The sequence below is a fragment of the Brassica oleracea genome, chromosome C2, assembly GCF_000695525.1.
Source record: "Brassica oleracea var. oleracea cultivar TO1000 chromosome C2, BOL, whole genome shotgun sequence".
Lineage (NCBI taxonomy): Eukaryota > Viridiplantae > Streptophyta > Magnoliopsida > Brassicales > Brassicaceae > Brassica > Brassica oleracea.
Window position 1 is genome coordinate 46,422,984 of NC_027749.1, and position 19,995 is coordinate 46,442,978.

At 35.6% G+C, this 19,995-nt stretch overlaps 3 protein-coding genes across 7 annotated transcripts; 1 reads left to right on the top strand and 2 right to left on the bottom strand.

The window, feature by feature from the left end:
* Positions 1-6,306: 6,306 nt before the first annotated feature.
* Positions 6,307-7,426, bottom strand: LOC106326499 (transcription initiation factor IIB-2-like). The gene is made up of 2 exons (XM_013764471.1): positions 6,598-7,426; positions 6,307-6,478 (listed from the first exon to the last, which is right to left on the bottom strand). Exons 1-2 carry the CDS (start codon positions 7,424-7,426, stop codon positions 6,318-6,320), a joined length of 990 nt encoding a protein of 329 aa, XP_013619925.1. The 3' UTR covers positions 6,307-6,317.
* Positions 7,427-11,513: 4,087 nt separating this feature from the next.
* Positions 11,514-17,186, top strand: LOC106326946 (protein RIK). 5 transcript variants are annotated; one of them, XR_001267351.1, is made up of 13 exons: positions 11,514-11,774; positions 11,963-12,083; positions 12,665-12,754; positions 12,829-12,863; positions 12,948-13,023; positions 13,325-13,441; positions 13,517-13,594; positions 13,896-13,989; positions 14,075-14,192; positions 14,305-14,812; positions 15,235-15,309; positions 16,553-16,820; positions 16,912-17,184. XR_001267351.1 is itself a non-coding variant. In XM_013764917.1 (12 exons), the coding sequence occupies exons 1-12, from the start codon at positions 11,701-11,703 to the stop codon at positions 16,965-16,967; spliced, it is 1,635 nt and encodes a 544-aa protein (XP_013620371.1). In that variant the 5' UTR covers positions 11,515-11,700; the 3' UTR covers positions 16,968-17,186. The 5 variants fall into 5 exon arrangements, 3 of the variants coding, with proteins under 3 accessions (XP_013620371.1, XP_013620372.1, XP_013620373.1); XR_001267352.1 differs by having other exon boundaries at positions 16,556-16,820; XM_013764917.1 differs by lacking the exon at positions 15,235-15,309 and having other exon boundaries at positions 11,515-11,774; positions 16,912-17,186.
* Positions 17,187-17,203: 17 nt separating this feature from the next.
* On the bottom strand, positions 17,204-19,574 carry LOC106326945 (exocyst complex component EXO70B1-like). The gene is made up of 2 exons (XM_013764916.1): positions 19,424-19,574; positions 17,204-19,321 (listed from the first exon to the last, which is right to left on the bottom strand). Exon 2 carries the CDS (start codon positions 19,261-19,263, stop codon positions 17,323-17,325), a length of 1,941 nt encoding a protein of 646 aa, XP_013620370.1. The 5' UTR covers positions 19,264-19,321; positions 19,424-19,574; the 3' UTR covers positions 17,204-17,322.
* Between the last annotated feature and the right edge of the window lie 421 nt (positions 19,575-19,995).

Here is a 19,995-nt window from a genome sequence, read left to right on the forward strand (position 1 = left end):
AATTGTTATTTAATTATAGTTCAAGTGTTTTACAAATCATGACTTTTTTATTACTGTAAAAAATATGGTAATGGTTATTAGCAAAAATATTAACCTATGATTTTCATACGTTGTTATAAAAATATATACATATTTACATGTTTCTATTTTTTTATCGGTTTTATTCAGTTTATTCGGTTTTATCGGTTATATACCGAACCATATCCAAATCCTACGGTTTTTTTAAAATCATATTCATTCGGTTTGTATGGTAGATACCAAATCCAAACCATATTATATATTTCGGTTTTGTTCGGTTCGGTTCGGTTTGCCATATTGAACAGCCCTAGCTGAAATCCAAACATAGCGCCAAGTAAGCTACTAACTTTTGTTCCAAACATAGGGCCAATTAAACTACTAACCTATGTTGTTTCTGATGTATGGGGAAAGTTCTTCAGTTTTAATCGAGAGTTGTGTTAAGTTCTTCGACCATGTATACTTTCATGAAAGCTAATGAAATATAATACTATATTAGTAGCTGGACAAAATACACAAACTTAACAGTCAAAATTTAGTGCACGAACCAATAATCAAATCTCATCATGAATTTTGCAGGAACCAATAATCTAATAAACGACTGAACCCCTGCGCTATATTAAAAAGTCATGTTGGTCTTTACTTCTTATAAAGCAATACATACAAGCAGTTAAAACTTAAAAGACAAAATTTATAAGATGAACGAAAATGGAAAAAGAAGTTCAAGTTTTAATTATACCTGTTTATTATTCAGCGTTTTCTTCAGAAACTGATACCGGGATAATTCAGTCTCCAACAGAAATTCTCTGAGTTACTGAAACAAGAATTCAAAAAATAAAGCATAAATAAGTTAGCTTATGAAGTGAATTGTATACTCCCCGTGTTTGTGGAATTCCTAAAACATTATTTTGCACTTATCTTATGAAGTGAATTGTATACTCCCCGTGTCTTAGTTCCCCAATTTTCTTCACATCTCTCTCGAATTATTCCTGCAGCTTGACAAGGCTAGAGAACGTAAACTTTTTGATCTGCCTCGGCCAAGGTCACAATCTTTGTTAAGCAGAGCATTCGCTTCATAGTTGTAATCAAGCTCACCAGAGAAAAACAAGCTTCCCCAAGTTGCAGAATCTGTTTTAGGAGATCAGCTGAAGTCATCTCCACCAGAAATCTTGAAACCATTGTCTCCCACACTCTCAGATTTTTTTTTTTTTGCTAAACTGTTAATATTCAAATTAATGAAAGAGTTAGATTTACAAAATCAGAGAGCACCACTATGGCAAAAAAAGGAAAAACATAATGGAGCTAGGAAAGATCTGAGTAGAAGATCAGTTATCGCAGCCAACTCGACATGAGAGAGGCAAAATTCTTTCGTTGTCGCTTTGCAGTGATGATGGTCCGAACGTCACGGTCAACAAGACGGAAGACTACAGCTGTGGAGAGGGATATTTGGTTATGAATGACGTTATTACGCTGTTTCCACAGATGAAAGATGATGGCTCTCAGATTAAAGACTCTGATGGCATTACACCAACCACAATAGCTGCACCAGCACTAATGGCTATTAAGGAAGATACTTCAAGGAATATTCTTTTGTGATTAACAAAAATTACATTAATCGCAATCCTTTACTGATTGGAGACAAGTCAGGTTGCAACTCAACACAATCATCACTGCCCACCGACTCATCTGCATTACGAGGTCGTAATCTTACAGCCACTCGAACTCTCCCAAGCACTGTTAAAAGAGAATATACGTCATTGAAAAAAAACATGATTCTCTTTTACAAAAACAAAGTTTTTTAAAATCTTTTTTGACTGTCCATCAAATATTGGAGAAGCAAGTAAAAGGCCAACCATAAACACAGAAACAAAAGTCCATCTTGAAAGTTGGTTAAGCTAAACTCTTCTCTGTATTACATATACATGCAAGAGAAACATCTCTCAGTTAATTGTTTAAAGATTACTTCTGCTCAATAAAAAGCTCAGTTGTTGAGAAATCAAAGAAAAGATTCACTGCCCCCCGTGGAAAAGTAAGTACCAATGCTTAACAAAAAACTATCATTTACTTTTTTTAGTTACAAGAATAAATTTTTTTGTTGGTCTTTTGCGCCAAAAACAAAATTGATGGGCCAACTTACTTTGTCAAATTCATTTATATTTTGTTTTTAGCAAAATAAATAGAAAGATAACATCTAAATTATCTTTACCGAAAATTTATAATATTTTTTAAAAAATTTTAAAATAGAACATCAGTTTATGTAAAATAATTATATTACAGTATTTCTATATTAAACTAATATTTATTACTATAATATGACGTAGTTTTGCCCTGATTTATGAATGTTAGTTATTGTTGTAAAAAAAAAATACTATTTATTACGAAAAAGCATAAAGTGGTAAAATTAAAATAAACCTATAAATTTTATAAATGTAATTTAAATAAATTATAAAAAACTTAAAATATTAAATAATTTTCATATAAATGTAATTCAAAAATTAATTGATCTAATATAAAATTATGTAATATATTTATTTGATTATGTCAATATCGAAAACCAAATAAGCAACCAACATAACTTATAAATACTTTTAAAACATGGTCAAAATGTCTAGATCAAACAACAAGATCTACATCACTTATTTATAGATCAAGCAACAATATAATCTCTATATTATTTATGAACAAAGTCAAACATATACAACACATGTACTAACCAAAAACAACTATAAATGTTATATGTTACAAAGTAAAATAACATCCGCGCGGACGCGCAGATAAAAAACTAGTTTTCAATTAAAGTTATAAACTTTATTTGAGTAGTAAAGAGTTAAATTGGATTTTTGAAATGACGACAATTTTGTATAATCAGTTATGTACTTTTTAGTGTAAGCTAGTTTAAATTTATATAATGATCAATACTATTAAAAGAGCATCATTGCTAATTTCTATCCTTAATGAAATGTTTTATAGTTACAAGTAAAAACAATACTATATCTATCTTGTTAAAACATAAATATTGTATTGGACCTAAAATTTATTTTGTAAGTTTTTAAATTAAAATTATTCTTGGGTTCACCCTAGGGAGTGAACCTATAGATTCACCAACCAATAGGATTGTGTTACTTTATATTTGAAATCTTTCAAAAAAGAAATCAAAATATTTTTAAATTATATTTTGTTTTTAAAATTAAAAAAAAAGTAAAAATAAATAAATAAATAAAAATAAATATAATTACAGAAAAAATATTTAAAAAAAATATTTTTAACGTTATTAGCAAAATACTAAACCGTAAACCTTAAATCCTAAACTCTTGGATAAACCCTAAACTCTTGGATAAATCCTAAAATCTAAATCAAAAACACTAAACCCTAAACCCTAAATCCTAAACCTTAAACCCTTGAGTGTTTTAGTGTTTAGTGTTTTTGATTTAGAGTTTAGGATTTATCCAAATGTTTAGGGTTTATCCAAAGGTGTACTATTTAGAATTTAAGGTTTGGGGATTAGGATTTAGGGTTTATGATTTAGTGTTTTGTTGATGATGTTAAAAATATTTTTCTTTTAAATATTTTTTCTGTAGCTATTACTATTTTTATATATTTATTTTTTACATTTTTATTTTAAAAACATAATATAACTTGACAATATTTTATTTTTTTAAATAAAAATATCGAATATGAAATAACACAATCCTATGGATTTCACCCTATGAGTGAACCCAAAACAGTTATAATTAAATTAATTAAGATATATAAAAAGTAGTAATATGTTCAAGACATATTTATAGTTCTTAATAATTTGATTTCTATCATTTTCTCTATCAAAATTTTGTAGAAACGTCATAATTTCATAAAATTGCAAAACAATGAACTTTAAAAATTTGGATCAAAAAGTGACAAATTATGAAACTATAACAGTCTAAATCAAACTGGATTACATATCGGTCACCCATATGTTCAATCGGTTAATTCTCGGGTTATAGTGATATTTTTAAAAACCTAAATCAAATTATCGAATCACCGGATTAATCGGTTTGACCGCGGGTTCGGGTCAAATTTAAAAACACTGATTTAAATGAAAATTATTTTAAATACAAAAAATTCTTAAAAATTAACAAAATATTTATAAAATTATTAGTAAAAAAATCATTTTAAAATATTATACGCTTGCAAAGCGCGGATCAAAATCTAGTGATGTTTTAAAGCTAACAACAAAGATTTTATTATATTACAAGCTAGACTAGATATGAAATAGTAGATTGCTTTAAAAAAATACCAATACAACAAAAATATAGAGACATGTAAGGGGCTGTTCGTTTCTCCATTCAGATGAACCATCTGGATGAAGGTGAGAGTTTTGTTCGTTTAGGCATTAAAAGTACAAGTCATCTAGATGGTTCATCTGAATGAGTTTTAAAAATTTAGTCTGATCCAAATTGGATCATCTGGATGGAGATGAGTTTGTCAAAATGGTATAATGTCTATTATACTCTCATGTAATTAACAAATTACAAACTTAAACCTAATATTATTGTCGCTCATGAAAAATGAAAACTGAAAAAACCAAAAAATGCATTTTCCCATCAAAACAACAAATTGTATTTTTTCGCCAAAACCACAAAATAGCTAAAATCGTAATTTTCTCGTAAAAATAAACTTTCTCGCCAAAATTGATTTTCTCATCAAAATCACAAAAATGCACTTTCACATCAAAAGATGTTTTTCTGCAAAAACTGTAAAACACAGTTTTCCGTCAAAACCGCAAAAATGCGTTTTCTCTCCAAAACTACAAAAACACGTTTTTCCGCAAAAATCGCAAAAACGCAGATTCTTACAAAAACTTATTTTTGTGCCAAAATCGCAAAATGTATTTTCCCACAAAAACGTAAAAATATGTTTTCCCGCCAAAACCGTAAAAATACGTTTTCTCGCCAAAACCATAAAATTATGTTTTCCCGCCAAAACCGTAATAACATGTTTTTCCGCCAAAACTGCAAAACATGTTTTCCCGCCAAAACCGCAAAACGTGTTTTCCCGCCAAAACCAGAAAAACGTGTTTTTCTGCCAAAACCATAAAAATGTGTTTTCCAACCAAAACCATAAAACGCGTTTTCCCGCCAAAACCATAAAAACACGTTTTCCTACCAAAACCATAAAACACTGTTTCCAGCCAAAACCGCAAAAACGCATTTTTCGCGAAAACTGTAAAATTATGTTTTCTCACCAAAACCGCAAAAACACGTTTTCCTGCCAAAACCGTAAAAACACGGGTTCTCGCCAAATCCATAAAAGCACATTTTCTCACCAAAACCGTAAAAACACGGCTTCTCACCAAAACCGTAAAAATGCATTTTCCTACCAAAACCGTAAAAATGCAGTTTCCTACCAAAACCGTAAAGACACGGTTTCCAGCCAAAACTGTAAAAACAAGATTTCCCACCAAAACCGTAAAAATGCATTTTCTCGTCAAACCCGTAAAAACGCACTTTCTCGTTAAAACCGCAAAAGCGCATTGCCAAAACTGTAAAATTATGTTTTCCCGCCAAAATCGTGAAAATAGTTTTTTCCGCAAATTCCACTTTGAATTTCTACTTTGAGTTGCTTAGAAGTTTATTCAAATTTGAGTTTGTATTATGAGTTTTATTTAAAGTTTGTATTATGAGTTTTATTTAAAGTTATAGTTGTAGTTAATTTTAATGCAAATTTAAATAAAAATTAATAAATTTATATAAAATAAAAATTTGTAAATGTCAAAATGCTAATTTTAAAATAATTTTAGTTTAAATATATTTTAGACTAAATAAAAAATTTAGTATAGTTAAAATTAATATCAAACATATGATTAGATCAAAACAAGGGTAAATTTGTAATTGGTTTATTACACTCATCTGGATGAAAATGAAAAACAAGAAACGAACATAAAATTCATCCAAATGGTTCATTTAGATAGCTCATCTGGATAGAGAAACGAACAACCCTTAAAATTTGGATAAATCATCTAGATGGATCAGCTGGATGGAGATGAGAGATGGAGAAACGAAGACGCCCTAACATTATTTATTCTGCACGAGAATAAGAATGTGATTTAACCTCTTTTAAGCTTCTCAAAAAGGTTGTTTATTCAACCATATATGTAAACATAGATTCTATTAATTCTCTACTTGCGGCTAGATACATTTTCATTATATAAATAATAGAAAAAGACTGCATAAATCTTTAATCCGAGCATATATCTAATCTAAGCGATCTACTTCAATATGATAAATTCTAAAACTTCTTACGCAACTAGAGGCTTTCCCTATGTGTTAAAGTTTTGCAGCATCCCAAGATCCTATGATACCTCCTAACCTCTTGACCTTTTCTTCAGAAGCATACCATTCGGGTATAATCTTTGATGCGTAAGGGTACATATCCTTAGCAGAGCTCTTGATAGTATTCTCCACAACTTCCGCAGCGATCGCAATTTCTGCACACAAAAAAAAAAAACAAGAATTATCAGTAACTAGCCCTACCTTACAGTCCAAGTTACCTTAAACTTCTAGTTTTAAAAAAAGTAAAGAACTAAAGAAGAATTGTTTTAATCACCTCGAGTAGGTCTCCTATTGGTCTGAGATAGCTGACAGATCATGAAGATAATAGCAGCTAGAACCGACTTAGGGTTTCTCCGGATATCGAAATTCTCAGCTACTTCAACAGCTTCTCCAATGGCCTTTGTCTCTCTTTCGGTTATGTTTAGTTTAGAACAGAACCGGCGTACAAGTTCTCTTGTTTTGATAATCACCTGAGGAGCAGCACAAGAAGAAGAATCTGTCGCCTCCGCTTGATCTGACTGAAGTAGACGCCTTATAGCCATACTCGCTCTGTTTATTTCTTTCAAACTCACACCGTGAGCTACCATAGAGATCTCTTTCAACGTCCTCGAGAGATTCATCTCACGACACGCCGTTGAAACAGCGGCCGCACAGACAGCGACAAAGTGTTTCTGTCTGCTTAGTCTCTTCCTGTAGTCACCATCTAACTTGGACACAATCTCGCAAGCCCTAAACTCGACACCGCTAACAAGACCTAGATCATCCGTCATTCTCTTGATTTCTTTGCACGCTTTCACGATCATATCCTCTTCAGAGTTCCTGATGAGATTCTGCACGCGGCACAAGTCATTCTTGGAGCTGGAGGTAGTTGTGTCGATGATGGTGCCGATACCGCCGGATTTGAGAAGAGGGTTGGTGGGAGCACCGACGCGGTTAGGGTCTCGGTCGTTGCTGTTATCGTCGTTGGCGAACGTTCTCCATTCTTGGCTGTCGTCTATGTAGTGATCGGAGATGACGAGGCTACACTCTGTGCAGATTGTGTCGCCGGTTCTTATGTCGATCACCGTCTCGGTGACTCTCTTGCAGTCCAAGCAAGTGTCCATTATTCTTAGGTGTTGAGGGTTTCTTTGTTCTTGTGGGATGATTGTTTTGTTTGTTGTTATAGGATGGGTTGATACTTGAGATTTGATGTAAGTTTGTTGTTGTTTTTATAGGAGATGGTGATGGATGAGAATGGACTAAAAGGTAAATTTCCCTTTCCTAGGAGGATTTCGACGATTGTTTTTACAAGTCTACTATTAGTAAAGGAAAATTTCCTTTTTTCTAGATTCACACCGTCAAATTTATTTATTATGCATCTTTTTAATTAAAATAATATGGATTTTGGGCATGTATTTTAAATATTTAGATATTTATCCAATAAAAAGCTACTTTGCATAATAAAAAACACTAGAAATGTTTTTTCTTGCGAATTTTTCACCTCCAATATATTAGTATTACCCATGTCTCCCTATGAATATAACTCAAAAAGTTATTACATAAACATATCAAGGTAATTTACAGATGTTAGAGTACCTGTGAGTCGTTGACTGTGAGTCTGCGAGGAAGATTTATACAATGAAAACTAAAGTATCTTCCTAATTACCTTAAGAGCAGGATTATCCCAAGCTGTTAGTGGAGTTCTTATCTTAATTTTGACTTAAGGAAAAATCAAAAACACATAATAATGGAAGATACGTTTCTTAATTAGGGAAAGGAGGAGGCGGCTCTTAGTGGACACATGTCAACACATCCTTCATTCTCCTCTGCTTCTTCGTTTCTCAATCGTCTTCTCCGTCAACACGTCGGTAGGGTCTCAACTTCTGCCATCTCCGTAAGCCATGAGAAAGAGTGTGAGTTTGAACAACTTGTCTGAGTATCGGCATACAGATGACATCCCAAAGATCATCGCCGAGGATGAGAAGAACAAAACCTCCTCTGGCTACGTCTCCGCGGACGACGCTGTTCCGATATCTTCTAGCCGGGAGAGGAAACGAGGTTACTGCCGGGAGAGCACAAGCTGTTCTTGCTTGGGCCAAGTACTCTCTTTTGCACTCCAAGTGTTTGTCTTTATGCCTATGTCGTGAGAAAGTGTGAACCTTTTGGTGAATTTGTGTGAAACAGAGTACTGGAGAGTGCTTGTAAAGATGATGAAGAGCTTCGAGCTGTTCTTGGTGATAGCATAGGCAACCCTGAGCTCATGAGAAAGAAAGTAACTAACTGGTGGTTCTCTTCTTTACATGTGTTGTAGACTTTGCTACAAACGAGTTTCGTTCTCTGTTATAGTTTTCTTTCTTAATGAAGATTTGACAAACATGTTGATATGTGTCTTATGTGTTTTTTTCTAATGATTGTGAAGTTGGACATGATGTGTTTAATCATCTAGTTATGAGTTTGCTAACAGGTTATACATGCATGGTATGTTTGCAAGTTTGTTCATCATTTGCTCTGTTTTTTCTATTACTTCTCCTCATGTATTACCGATCACGCTTTCGTCTTAGTGAAGTTGAACTAGCTCGCGTTGATCTCAATTGATGAATGATAGAAAGTCTCTAATATTGATTTGTAGATTGTTGTTAGTGTATGAGACTTAACAATCAGTAGTAAGGATCATGTTTGCAATCTCCTTTAGCTTCTCATTGCAGTTTAGAGTTGTGATCACTGAGTTTTGGTTGTTGTTCATACTCGTGAATGTAGTAGTCGTGTAGAAGATCATAGAAACGCAATGGATATGTATCTAAGTAGTGATCCAGTTTATGAATGAGAAAAAGTATACGATCTTGGTTTGTAAAATGTGATCATTACGTTTGAGCACGTAATAGTAAGTACACCATGCTTGCTTTCTCATCATTATACTCAAATGATCTTCCTTTTTCTCAGTAGTTTATGTTTTTTTTTTGCTAATTTTCAGGCTACTATTGGTATTGATTTTCAGGATAGATTTCAGTGTATTGCGAGGCGAGGAAACTATGTTGCAAATGCAGGCAGCATGTATACCTTTAGCACTTACAGGGCGTGATCTTTGTGCCAGTGCAATCACTGGATCAGGTAAGTCATACTTGTTCTTGTGTATTATCAGTCACGGTCTCTTGTTTTCTTGTGTAAAGATTTGTTAAGGAGTTTTAAAGAATCAGACTGGTTGGTGATGCTTTGTGTCTATATAAACTTTTATAAACACCAAACTTTTATTCACAACACAACACAACACTCTTCTTCATTCATCACGCATCTTCTCTCATCACTCATCATCTCTCTTGAATCAACATTCTTGTTCACCCAACACTTTTGTTTTTGTTCTTAATTTTTTTTTTAAGAACACTAAAATAAGAAACTACCATTGCAGACCCAAAATCAAGGCAACACTTAACTAAAGTTCTTAATTAATTTTAATTACTAAAATAATCAATAAGAAACTCAAAATGGGGTTATGGTTTAATCATGCTCTAAGAATCTACGATGAAATTTACACATTATCCCTATATTTACTTTCCAAAAAACCCTATGGTTACTGAGGAAGACAGTGTAGAGGCTCGGATAGGATCCTTGGCATTTGCATTCTAACAACGTTTTTCAGTGGAACTACTGATCTTGTAATAATATTTTCACGGCTATGAAACTTTGACCTGAGGATTTTTCATAACATAAAACTTTCTTAGGCAAGTGAGCATAACTTAAGAAAATACGAAAAATTGAAATGTCAAAAATACTATAATGGAACTCACTATGTGCCTGTGGTATTATCAAAATCCGAGTGGCATATCAGAAAACATGCATCATTGTTAGCTTTTAAATAAAATCTTATTTTAAATGTGAAATTCTATTTTAAAAAAGTTATTGTAAATTTATTTTATAAATCAAATTTTTATTTCCTGGATATAAAAATAATTTATGATATTATTAAATAAAATAAATTAATTAATTATATATTTTCTTTAATTTTATAAATTATAAATGCAAATGTTCTTTAAAAGTTTTATATGAGAGCATTGACCGGAGAACATTTGGAGAGCATTAACATTTAGTAAATATTTCTCTAAATGCTCTTTTAACAAATATTAATTGGATAATATAGAACATAATGCTAATGCTTTATCAATCAAAGTCTAACATGCAGTGCACGGTGAATGTCCACCAATTCCATAATTTTTGGTGGATATTGTTGGAAGATTTTGAAATGTAGTTGATGCTGCAAAGTGAAGGATCATATATATCTGAATGGCCTTGTGTCTTCTTCTTAACAACATTAATTTCCAAGTTCATGCTGTGATTTTTGGGTTTGAGATAGATTATGGAATTCAGTCTTGAACTTCTTCTTGTTTAAAAGAAACTAGTATTATGTAATTGTCAAATCAAAGATGAAAAACATTACATTAGTTACTTTTTTTTTTTTGAGAAAAAGCTTTAGTTACCGTTGTTTACCGCTTAAATGAATACATAAATACACACCTTTAATAGTTGACAACTGCTTTTGTGGATGAACTCAAGGTCTTGAACGCATTTGAGAAACGAACCATTTGATGGAGCTTTAAATAAGTGTTAAGACATTTCATCACCATAATTATTAGACTTCGAGGAGTTGGTGCTTCTTGTTCTATGTCTTCCGTGCTTAAATATTTTACACAATGAATACATGTGTTAGAAATTTTCTGTGTTTTATGTGAAACTTATAATTTACCGTTTTTTTGATCTTTTAAAGGTGGAAATTTCAGTTTATTTAGATGCAAAAAGTGAAGGTAGTGGGACGATAAAGATATTGGAAAACAGTTTCACCAATAGAACTGAAAGAATTTTTAATAATGGAAGATTAAAAAATTAGACAATAATTAACTTAATCGAAAACAATACAAACACAGAAACTGTTAAAAAAAATCAAAAGAAAAGTACGGTGGACAAAGAAAGAATCATGGGTTGTGGGCTGCTTTTTTTTTTTAAACTGTTCTACGGTTTCTGTTATTTTTTTCTTTTAAGTATTAGTATATTTTTTTAAACTGTTCTACGGTTTCTGTTATTTTTTATACTATTATGTTGTTTATATATTTTTTAAAACTGTTCTAGGGTTTCCAATACTATCATACTTATCAAATTAAACCCAAAGTGTTGCCAAAAAAAAAAAAAAACCTCAATTTTAAGTAAGCTGCAAAATTTATAGATAGAGGATACCCACCAAGTTACAACTTCTTTTATGTAAATAAAGGCCAAAAAAAGGAAAATTGTAGGCCGTCCGATTTACATTCCACTCTGCGATTAGTGGAGCTTCTTCCATCTGATCGTTCATCCTTCTTCCTCTTCCTTGTAGCCGTGAAATCCTAAAGATTCCAACTTTCTATATTGAAGAAAGATGACAGACAACGGCGCTAGCGATGAGGAGGCTAGGGTTCCTCCTAGCGACTCGGGTTCACGAACGAGGCAAAGGTTACCTCTTTTCCCCTTCCTTAAAACCAATTCCAATCTCACTTATTTTTTAATCTCTACCATCTGATGCAATTTTTTCGTAAAAATCAATTAGGTAATTTTTTTTTTACTGCTGATGCGAATTGTAAATTTGGATTTTGCTGCTTTACCCAATTTGCATCCTAATTGTTGTCGAAATTGATGGGCAGGAGAAAGAGAAAGTGGGACCAGCCCGCGGAGCAGCTTGTTGCAGCTGGAGTTGTGCTTCCTCGATTAGGCAAGGTTCCTCCTGCTCCATTGTTCCAAACCCCGCTTCCAAAACTTATTCAAGTAATTCACTCTTACCCTAGCTAAGTGGTGGTTAGGCAGACGCCTCTGAAATAATCGTTTCGTTTCAAACCCAATTTGACCCCTAGACCGATTTTTACAACACTACTCTTCTCTAAACTTAGCAGTTGCATAGATGATAGATGATATGTTTAGGAGGTGGTTAGGCGTTAGTTTCCTTCAAACCTCTAGACTGATTTTTAGAATATTTGCTCTTTTAGAGCTCTTTTCTGAACTTCGCTATTGCATAGATGATTGTTTATTTGAATCATCATGTCTTTTGGTTTTTCTGTATCCGGTTTTAGATTCGTTAGAGGACTGCAACTCTTACTCTCTTTTGGGCCTCAGCTCTTCTCTTAGTTAGCTATTGCATTGATAATGTTGTTTATCTGAATCGAATAGTGTAGTTTTTTTCTCTCGTTATTACTAGTTTTACCATGTGGCTGGTACAGCTTTATCTGTTAATGTATGAGATTCCACAACCGCCCCAAATATGGTCTCTTTCTTTTATCCTTTTATCCCTGTAATGCTAACATGATGATTCATTGTATTTTTTTTTTTTTTTTTGTGGCATATCCATCCAGGATGAGTTGAATATAGCTAGAGAAATCGTTATCAACGATGCCGAGGCTTCTCTTAGGCACAAGCTTACTAAACGCTCAACTCAAGAAGAAGTAAGCGTGTGTGTGGTTTTCGGTGCATAATATTTATCCCTTCTCGTGTTTTTTAGCGTCTATTCTTCTTGCAGATTCAGAGGTCTACTGGTGCTGTCGTGATTACTAGGTTTGTCCAACATCTAACCCACGGAATTTTTATTTTTCTACAATAATCTTTTCTAATTTGGATTGATGAATTTTGTTCTTGTAGGGGCAAGTATCGTCCTCCAAATGCACCTCCTGATGGTGAAAAGCCATTATATCTTCACATCTCGGCTGCTGCCCATGTATGTTATCCTTTTTATCTTAACAGCACACTATACTTGGGGACTTAATCAGCTGATGATGTGTGTTTTACTGTGTGACCAAAGTTGCTTCTGTTTCTTTATGGAAATATATTGGTAATAGTGGTATATAATGATGGCCGAGATGTTTTTGAAATATGATATATGTCTTGCATTTGATTGGCAAAATGGTACAACGTTTATGGCTGATAAAACTCTGTATTACCGTAATCTGTGAAGCTTTATATGACCTCTGATCTTTGAAAATTTGGGCTGATTTTTAATGAGTGTATCACAACTGCAGTTAAAAGAGACTACAGAGCGAATTTTGGCAGTTGATCGTGCAGCAGCTATGATTGAGGAGATGATGAAACAGAAAACAAACTCACAGGTGGGGTTGGTTGGTTCTCAGACGGTCAAGGTAGATAGTTCAGTTTGACATTTCCTTTCTATAATTATGAAATCGGGGCAGCAATGAACTCAACTATGTTTGCAGATGCTGAACACATGCGTTTATTTGGGTTTTGAAGCTGACCCATCATCTAACGTTGCTGCTCGTATCCGTGGGCCTAACGTCAGTCTTCTTTCAATCTCGTACTACCCTTTTTTTAATTTCAAATTTACGTCAAAAGAACTGAATCTACAGTCCTATATAAAATAGTTCAGCACCTTTCCTTATTTTATAACTTAAAACTGTATAAAAGAATCAGTAGAAGTGCTTGTCTATTGCTATAGGTTCTCATCTTTGTTTTACTTTTGCATTATATTTGTTATGAATTCGAGAGGTTCTAATGTTGAAGCTCTCTCCGACATCTCCGTGCAACCGGGAGAGAACGTTTTTTTGTGTTGTTGGTGGTTGGCTTTCCTACATGCAGGATCAGTATATAAATCACATTATGAATGAAACAGGAGCAACCGTTGTACTAAGAGGGCGTGGTTCAGGGTGCCTTGAGAACCAACATGGTGAAGGTAATTTTTACCTTTGTCTCATCTTAAAGATGTTATTTATGTAATGTAATGCAGCTTCCTGTTTCTTTTTTACGCATTATTGCAGAAGCACAGCAACAATTGCATCTGTTGTTGTCTAGTAGCAACCAGAAGAGCATTGACGATGCAAAACGTTTAGCTGAGAATCTTATGGATACAATCAGTGTAGAGTTCGGGGCTTCAAGGTTCATTTTATTCTCCAGAGTATCTTCAAAATGTTGCCATAGATAATAGGCTTTCTCCCTGTTTTCATCATCTTCTCGTCTTTACTTATGGTTGTCTTGCAAAAATTTGTAGGGTTTCCTCAAGCAAGGTGTATGGTGCTGTACCACCACCACAGCAACTGCTTGCCGGAGCTCCGAGTTCTGAAACCGCGCAAAAGCCAAATTTGAGTTCATCATATGGTTTGATGACACCGCCAAATGCTGTTAATCCATATCCAGTTCCTCCAGCAACAACAACTCTGTATCCTCAGTTTCCAGTGTTGCAGCACCCTCCAGGGATCTCAAACGGTGGGCAATTGCGACCAAGTCCTGTCAGTTACTTACAACCTGCGGCTGGTGGAACTAGTTATAGTGGGTATGCCGGGATATACCCTCAAGCCACTCCACTGCAACAAGTCGCTCAAGTCCTTAAGCAATCCGTTTCTCCTGTTATCTCCACCGTGCCCCCTACTTTGTTGACAGCTGCCGCCTTATCAAAGCCAAGTGATATTCCAAGTAAGGAAACGGAAAGGCGTCCACCCCAGAAGCGAAAGTTTCAGGAGCTACCAGCTGATTGTAAAGTCACAGCAAAATCCAAAGAGGTAACATAACTTTTTCTGGAATTGCAATGGTTTTAGGGAGAAACGGATGGTTCGAAGCCCATGGTATCTTCCATAACTAAGTTATCTTGTGAGAACCTGTGTTTATGGTTGTTTGAAACTTGTGTAAGCAATAAGCAATGATCAGGTAAGTGTTTTAAATGGGAAAATGGTTAGATATTTTGGGTACTGTTGAAAAATTGTCTTCTGGAAGTTTAAAGGTTAAGTAGTATGTAAGTGTAGCTATATCTTCATAAGCATTTGTGTGTGTGAATTTTTACTGTTTATAAAAGTTTCAAACCTGATTACGAAAACTTTTTATTGGGGAATTACAATTATCGTGGAAGTCCATGGTTTCTGATACATTCTTTCAGTTTTACTTTAATAGTTTCGTCATGTGCTAACTTTTTTCCTTGCTATTCCAGGTATTTTTCTGAACTTCTAAGAAGCTAACTAGCTGATTCTGGACCCGTGGGCCATTGGTTTGAATGTTTCACAGGGTATTCTTAATATTGGAGGCACCATGTGTTTGCAGTCATCCTTGCTTCAGTTTGGCGATCAGAATCAGAACCTTTTTACTTTTAAAATGTCCTTCGAAAGTCGTGACATGTCTCCCTTGTGTGCATGATCCCATGCTGTGTTTTAAAAGGCGCATGGCGCTCTAAGGGGAGGAGGTTGGAGCCATGCGCCTTGCGCCATGGCGGTCCAAGGCGCTCGCCTTATAGATTGTACACATTCAAACATATAATAATAGTATAGAGCTACAGAGGAACTTAGAAATGCATTGATAGTTTTCCTATGTTAGAAGCATGTGTACGTGGTAGCTCTACACAATATAACTGTATGGTTATGTACAAAAGATAGTTATAGAGTAGTTCAGACAGTTAGAGTCGTGTACAATCTAATATAGTCAGCTATAGCAGTTAGTCATATACACACTAATACAGTCACGTATATACTCATTGATAAAATCCAATAACTAAAACAGAGAACTTGAAAACTAAAATCTAAATTCAGTCTCCAACCCGAAACACCTAAAACTCTATGGATCTAAGCTTCATGTTGTAAGGGTCTTTAAAGGGTTGGTCAGAGTAGTTGTTACATGGTTTTCAAGATGTTTTAAGGGTTTGGTGAAAGTAGTTTTAAATAGAAACTACAAAGCACGCTTTTGAAGCGCTTAAGGCGCATTGTAGTTAAGCCAAAGGCGCAGTATGGCGAGCGCCTTACGGACTTGGCCTCGCCTTAGAGGTCTATGGCGGTGGGACTGTCGCCTTACTGCGCCTTGCGCCTTTGCGCAAAAGGCGATCGCCTTTTTAAACACAGATCCCATGTATCTATACTTACGTACCTTGCATTTAGGTTGGCATTAGGCTTGTATCTATGGTAGAATAGGCTCATCCTCCATAAAGTTCTCGCTTGATTTAATTTTTTTTTAATCTCCAATCAGTGTTTCTAAGGCAGTCTTTGAAACCAGCTACATCGTATGATCCACTTCTGTCTTTAAGGATGTTAGTGAGCTTATCTGCATGAAGATGTTGTTTTAGTTCACTTAGGTCCTAAATAAGCTTGTAAAGGTTTAACTTTAGGGTACATCTTTGTCCTGGATTCATAAGCAAGCTTTACTCTCTATGCTTTTAAAGAATACCATCTCTTTGTATATTTGCATTATCACTATTTATCTGCCAATACAATTATCTAACATTGTAAAATGGCAATGTTATATTCCTATCATTTGTTTTGCAGCAGCCAGAGTTAGCAATGGCAGGTGAAGTTGCTCCAAAGAATATAGTTGAGCCGAGATCAAATGGAGTGCAATCACTGCCTTCACCACGTTCCATGATGCCTCCTCCTCCACCAAAGACCATCCAACCACCACCTTCGAGGGATGTGTCTCCTCCATCATCGAGAACCATGCTTCCTCCACCACCGCGATTTACACCATCAAAACAACCTCCAGCTCCAAGATTACAGGAGGACCAAATCACTATTAAGAAACCAAATCCAGTTCCAGGTATAAGACTAGAATTAACCCACTCTGTTCTTGTGTAACTTAAGCATAACATATCATCAGATTTTTGATCAGTCATCCCCTGATGTTGCAGATACTTTAATAAAACTGATGGAGTATGGAGATGATGAAGACGATGATGAAGACTAGACATTGACAGTGTAATGGTAATGATGGAACCATCTGATCTGGCAAAACAAAATTCCAGGCTATGCTTGAAACAATAGAGAAGCCTTGTCCTGATATAAAGTTATAAGACATTAGCTTACACTTGTCTTGCAACCTATTACTATGGCTGATTTTGTGATGCCCTTTTTGTTGTACCTCTTTACGATTAATACATACCATAGAGAAGCCTTTTCCAATTTATACATCCTTTTTAATTCTATTAAAAGTCGACCTTTATTTCACTAAAACATATTCATGAAATGATGAATATAAATATTACAAGGTCAAATAAATTCAATACAAACATGTGTATACCAATAACATAAAGTTTAATCACTCATCTTCTGTAAGAATTGTTCAAGGATTTAGAAGAACCAGCGAAGAGATCCAACAAAAGCTTCTCAAGATCATCAGTACTGTACTTGATATACCTCTCACTCACACTGTTCTTGTGTCTACTGTAAAACGTCCAGTACGCTTGAATCACCCACATGGACGCCTTCGTCCTCACATCTTCTCTCAGCCTCTCGTCAGAGATCAGCCACCCGGTCTGCGCCTTGTACACTTCCTCAAACGCAGTGTTGAATCCTTGAAACCTCTCCCTAGGCCGCAAGCTTCTTGAACCTGAACCTGAACCTGATCCAGAACCTGAACCTCCATCATCCTTGAGGAAAGACAGGACAGGGAGCCAGGTGGAGCGTTCGTACTCCGTCGCTTGCTGCTGAAACTTCCACGTATGTTTTCTGTTCCACTTGTCGCCAAAGATATGCTTCAGCTCGGACTTAAGCACTTTCCTTGTCATGTAATGTATGTTGTTGAGTAGAAAGATGTGCCTCAGAGAGACGTCTCTGTACAGCTTCGCTTTCTCTTCAAGGTTAGCTTCAAGAACCGATGTAATAGAGTAGAAATGCTTAGTCATCGCTAAAAACTTCTCCGGCGAAGAAGAGTTCTCGTAAGCAGACTCTTCTTCAACCACCATCGCCGGATTGATAACATCCGGCGACGGAGGTATTGAGAGATATTCCACATCATCATGCTCCATGAGAAGCGAGTCAAGAGTCTGGCTGAAGTCCGTCAACGCCATGAGGTAGTTCATGACGTAGTTAGTAAGCGGGTGGACCGCTCCTCCAGGGAAAGGATGAGAGGAAACATCAGAGGCAATAGCGCTTTTGAACTCGAGAAACGTCGCTCTCGCGCATTCCCCGAGCCTCCTCATCACTTCTCTGTACTCCCCTCTCAAGGAGGAGCCGAGCTGATTATCAGAGAAGAGTACATCAATCTCTGGTAATAGCTCGGACGCCAGCTCGTACATTTCGAGGATCCTGAGGAGTTTCTCGGGCTGCCGCGGACCGAGAGAGACAGCTTCACCGAAGTTAAGCAGCTGCATCACAGGAGCCTTCACCGTATCGACAAAACACGTCACAGACTCCTCCTCCTCCTCCCCGAAGATCTGATCGTTCAGAGACTTCTCGCTAACTAAGTACATCTGCACGATGCTTCTCATCACGCGAACCCATTTCTTGATGTTTGTATTCAACGTAGCCCAATCCATCTTCAGAACATCTTCAATGCTCAGCTTCTCGACCTCGTGGTGGTAGAGAAACTCGTCAAGAGCCTCTTTTCTAACCGTTGTACACACCTGGAGACACTCCCGGTCGTACCCCGAAGCAATCATGGTGGTGGCAATGTTCTTGAGATCTGATATAACCTCAGGTCGAACCAAATCGATTACAATCTCCTCTGAGTTTCTTCTACTGCTTCCTATGATCAGATCCTCAGTGGACGCAGCGCCGAAAGAGCCTTCTTCCAGGACAAGATCGGACCTAAAGGAAGCGTGTTCGAGCTCGAATGGTAACTTGTTCTCCGAGAGAAGATGCTTGAACTCGTCTTCAAGCCTCGCCATTGCCGTTTGGAGAACGTCGTGAGCTTTTCTCAGAGAGACCTCCTCTGTTGTTCCTCCGTCTATCAACACTCTCAGCTCGTTCACAGCGTCTAGAAACTCGTTCCCTGCTTCTGAGCCTAAGTCCCAGATCATGGTTTCGTCCACCTCGCGAGTCATGATCTTCTCGCAGACAGCGTTGAGTCGTGTCTTAATCTCATCTTCCTCGTATCTATCATCCTCAGAGTTTACCACCACCACACGAGACAGCTCTGATAAGAGACTCTCTAAAGCCTTCTTAGCGTTTCTAGTGAGGCTCTTGCCAGATCTAAGTTCATGAACGAGATAGTTTGCGGCAGTAATCAACTTCTCTTCTCTATCTACCTCAAACTCTCCCATCTCCACGACAATCACAGATAAGCTTTAAACCCTAACTCTCAGACAGCATTCAAAAAGCCTAGAAAATGGAAGAAAGGTTGAGACTTTGAAGTGGGAAGTTAGTAAAGATTCATAAAGGACAGATCTTTTGGACAAATCTGGGGAAGAAGAACAAACCCACTTTGAAGATAGCTCGAGAGCTGCCTTAACTCTGATTGAAATATTCAGACTTTCTTGTGGGAACACTAAACTTTCCAGGAAAGTCTTTTCTCTCTCTTCAAAAATTTCCTTATCTTCGTTTGTGTTTTGTTTTTGCTTTCTCTTTAATAAGACCAGACCTTTTTTTTTTTTTTGTCACTATAATAAGACCAGACCACAACAGAGGAAGGAGAAGATTCAACGGAAGAAAATGTCTACGCTGTTATTTTTATTTCTATTATTATTGTTTTTATTATCACTTTTTCAGCATATTATTGTTTTTGTCCACAATCAGTTAATTAATAGACTGATGGATTATTATTTTTTGTTAAACACACTCGGCTTCTAAACAAGTGCACAAAAAAACACAACTGGCGTTATTATGAAATAGTAATATGATGTTTTAATTAAAGAAAAGCATTTTAGTATTGAGTGATAATGCAACATTAGTGGTGTTATCATGTAATCGTGCCGATTCAAATGAAAACAGGCAAGTTGAGGACCGGAATATTTCTATAGGAAAAACAACATATTAATTTCGTGGTCCAAGGGTCT

Excerpts from the sequence above, each read along its gene's own strand:
- LOC106326946 (XM_013764917.1), top strand. The coding sequence starts at position 11,701 with ATGACAGACAACGGCGCTAGCGATGAGGAGGCTAGGGTTCCTCCTAGC. Across the intron at positions 11,775-11,962 it reads GGTTCACGAACGAGGCAAAG|GAGAAAGAGAAAGTGGGACC; the intron begins GTTACCTCTTTT and ends ATTGATGGGCAG. Across the intron at positions 14,193-14,304 it reads GTAGAGTTCGGGGCTTCAAG|GGTTTCCTCAAGCAAGGTGT; the intron begins GTTCATTTTATT and ends AAAAATTTGTAG.
- LOC106326499 (XM_013764471.1), bottom strand. The coding sequence starts at position 7,426 with ATGGACACTTGCTTGGACTGCAAGAGAGTCACCGAGACGGTGATCGAC. Across the intron at positions 6,479-6,597 it reads CAATAGGAGACCTACTCGAG|AAATTGCGATCGCTGCGGAA; the intron begins GTGATTAAAACA and ends TTTTGTGTGCAG.
- LOC106326945 (XM_013764916.1), bottom strand. The coding sequence starts at position 19,263 with ATGGGAGAGTTTGAGGTAGATAGAGAAGAGAAGTTGATTACTGCCGCA.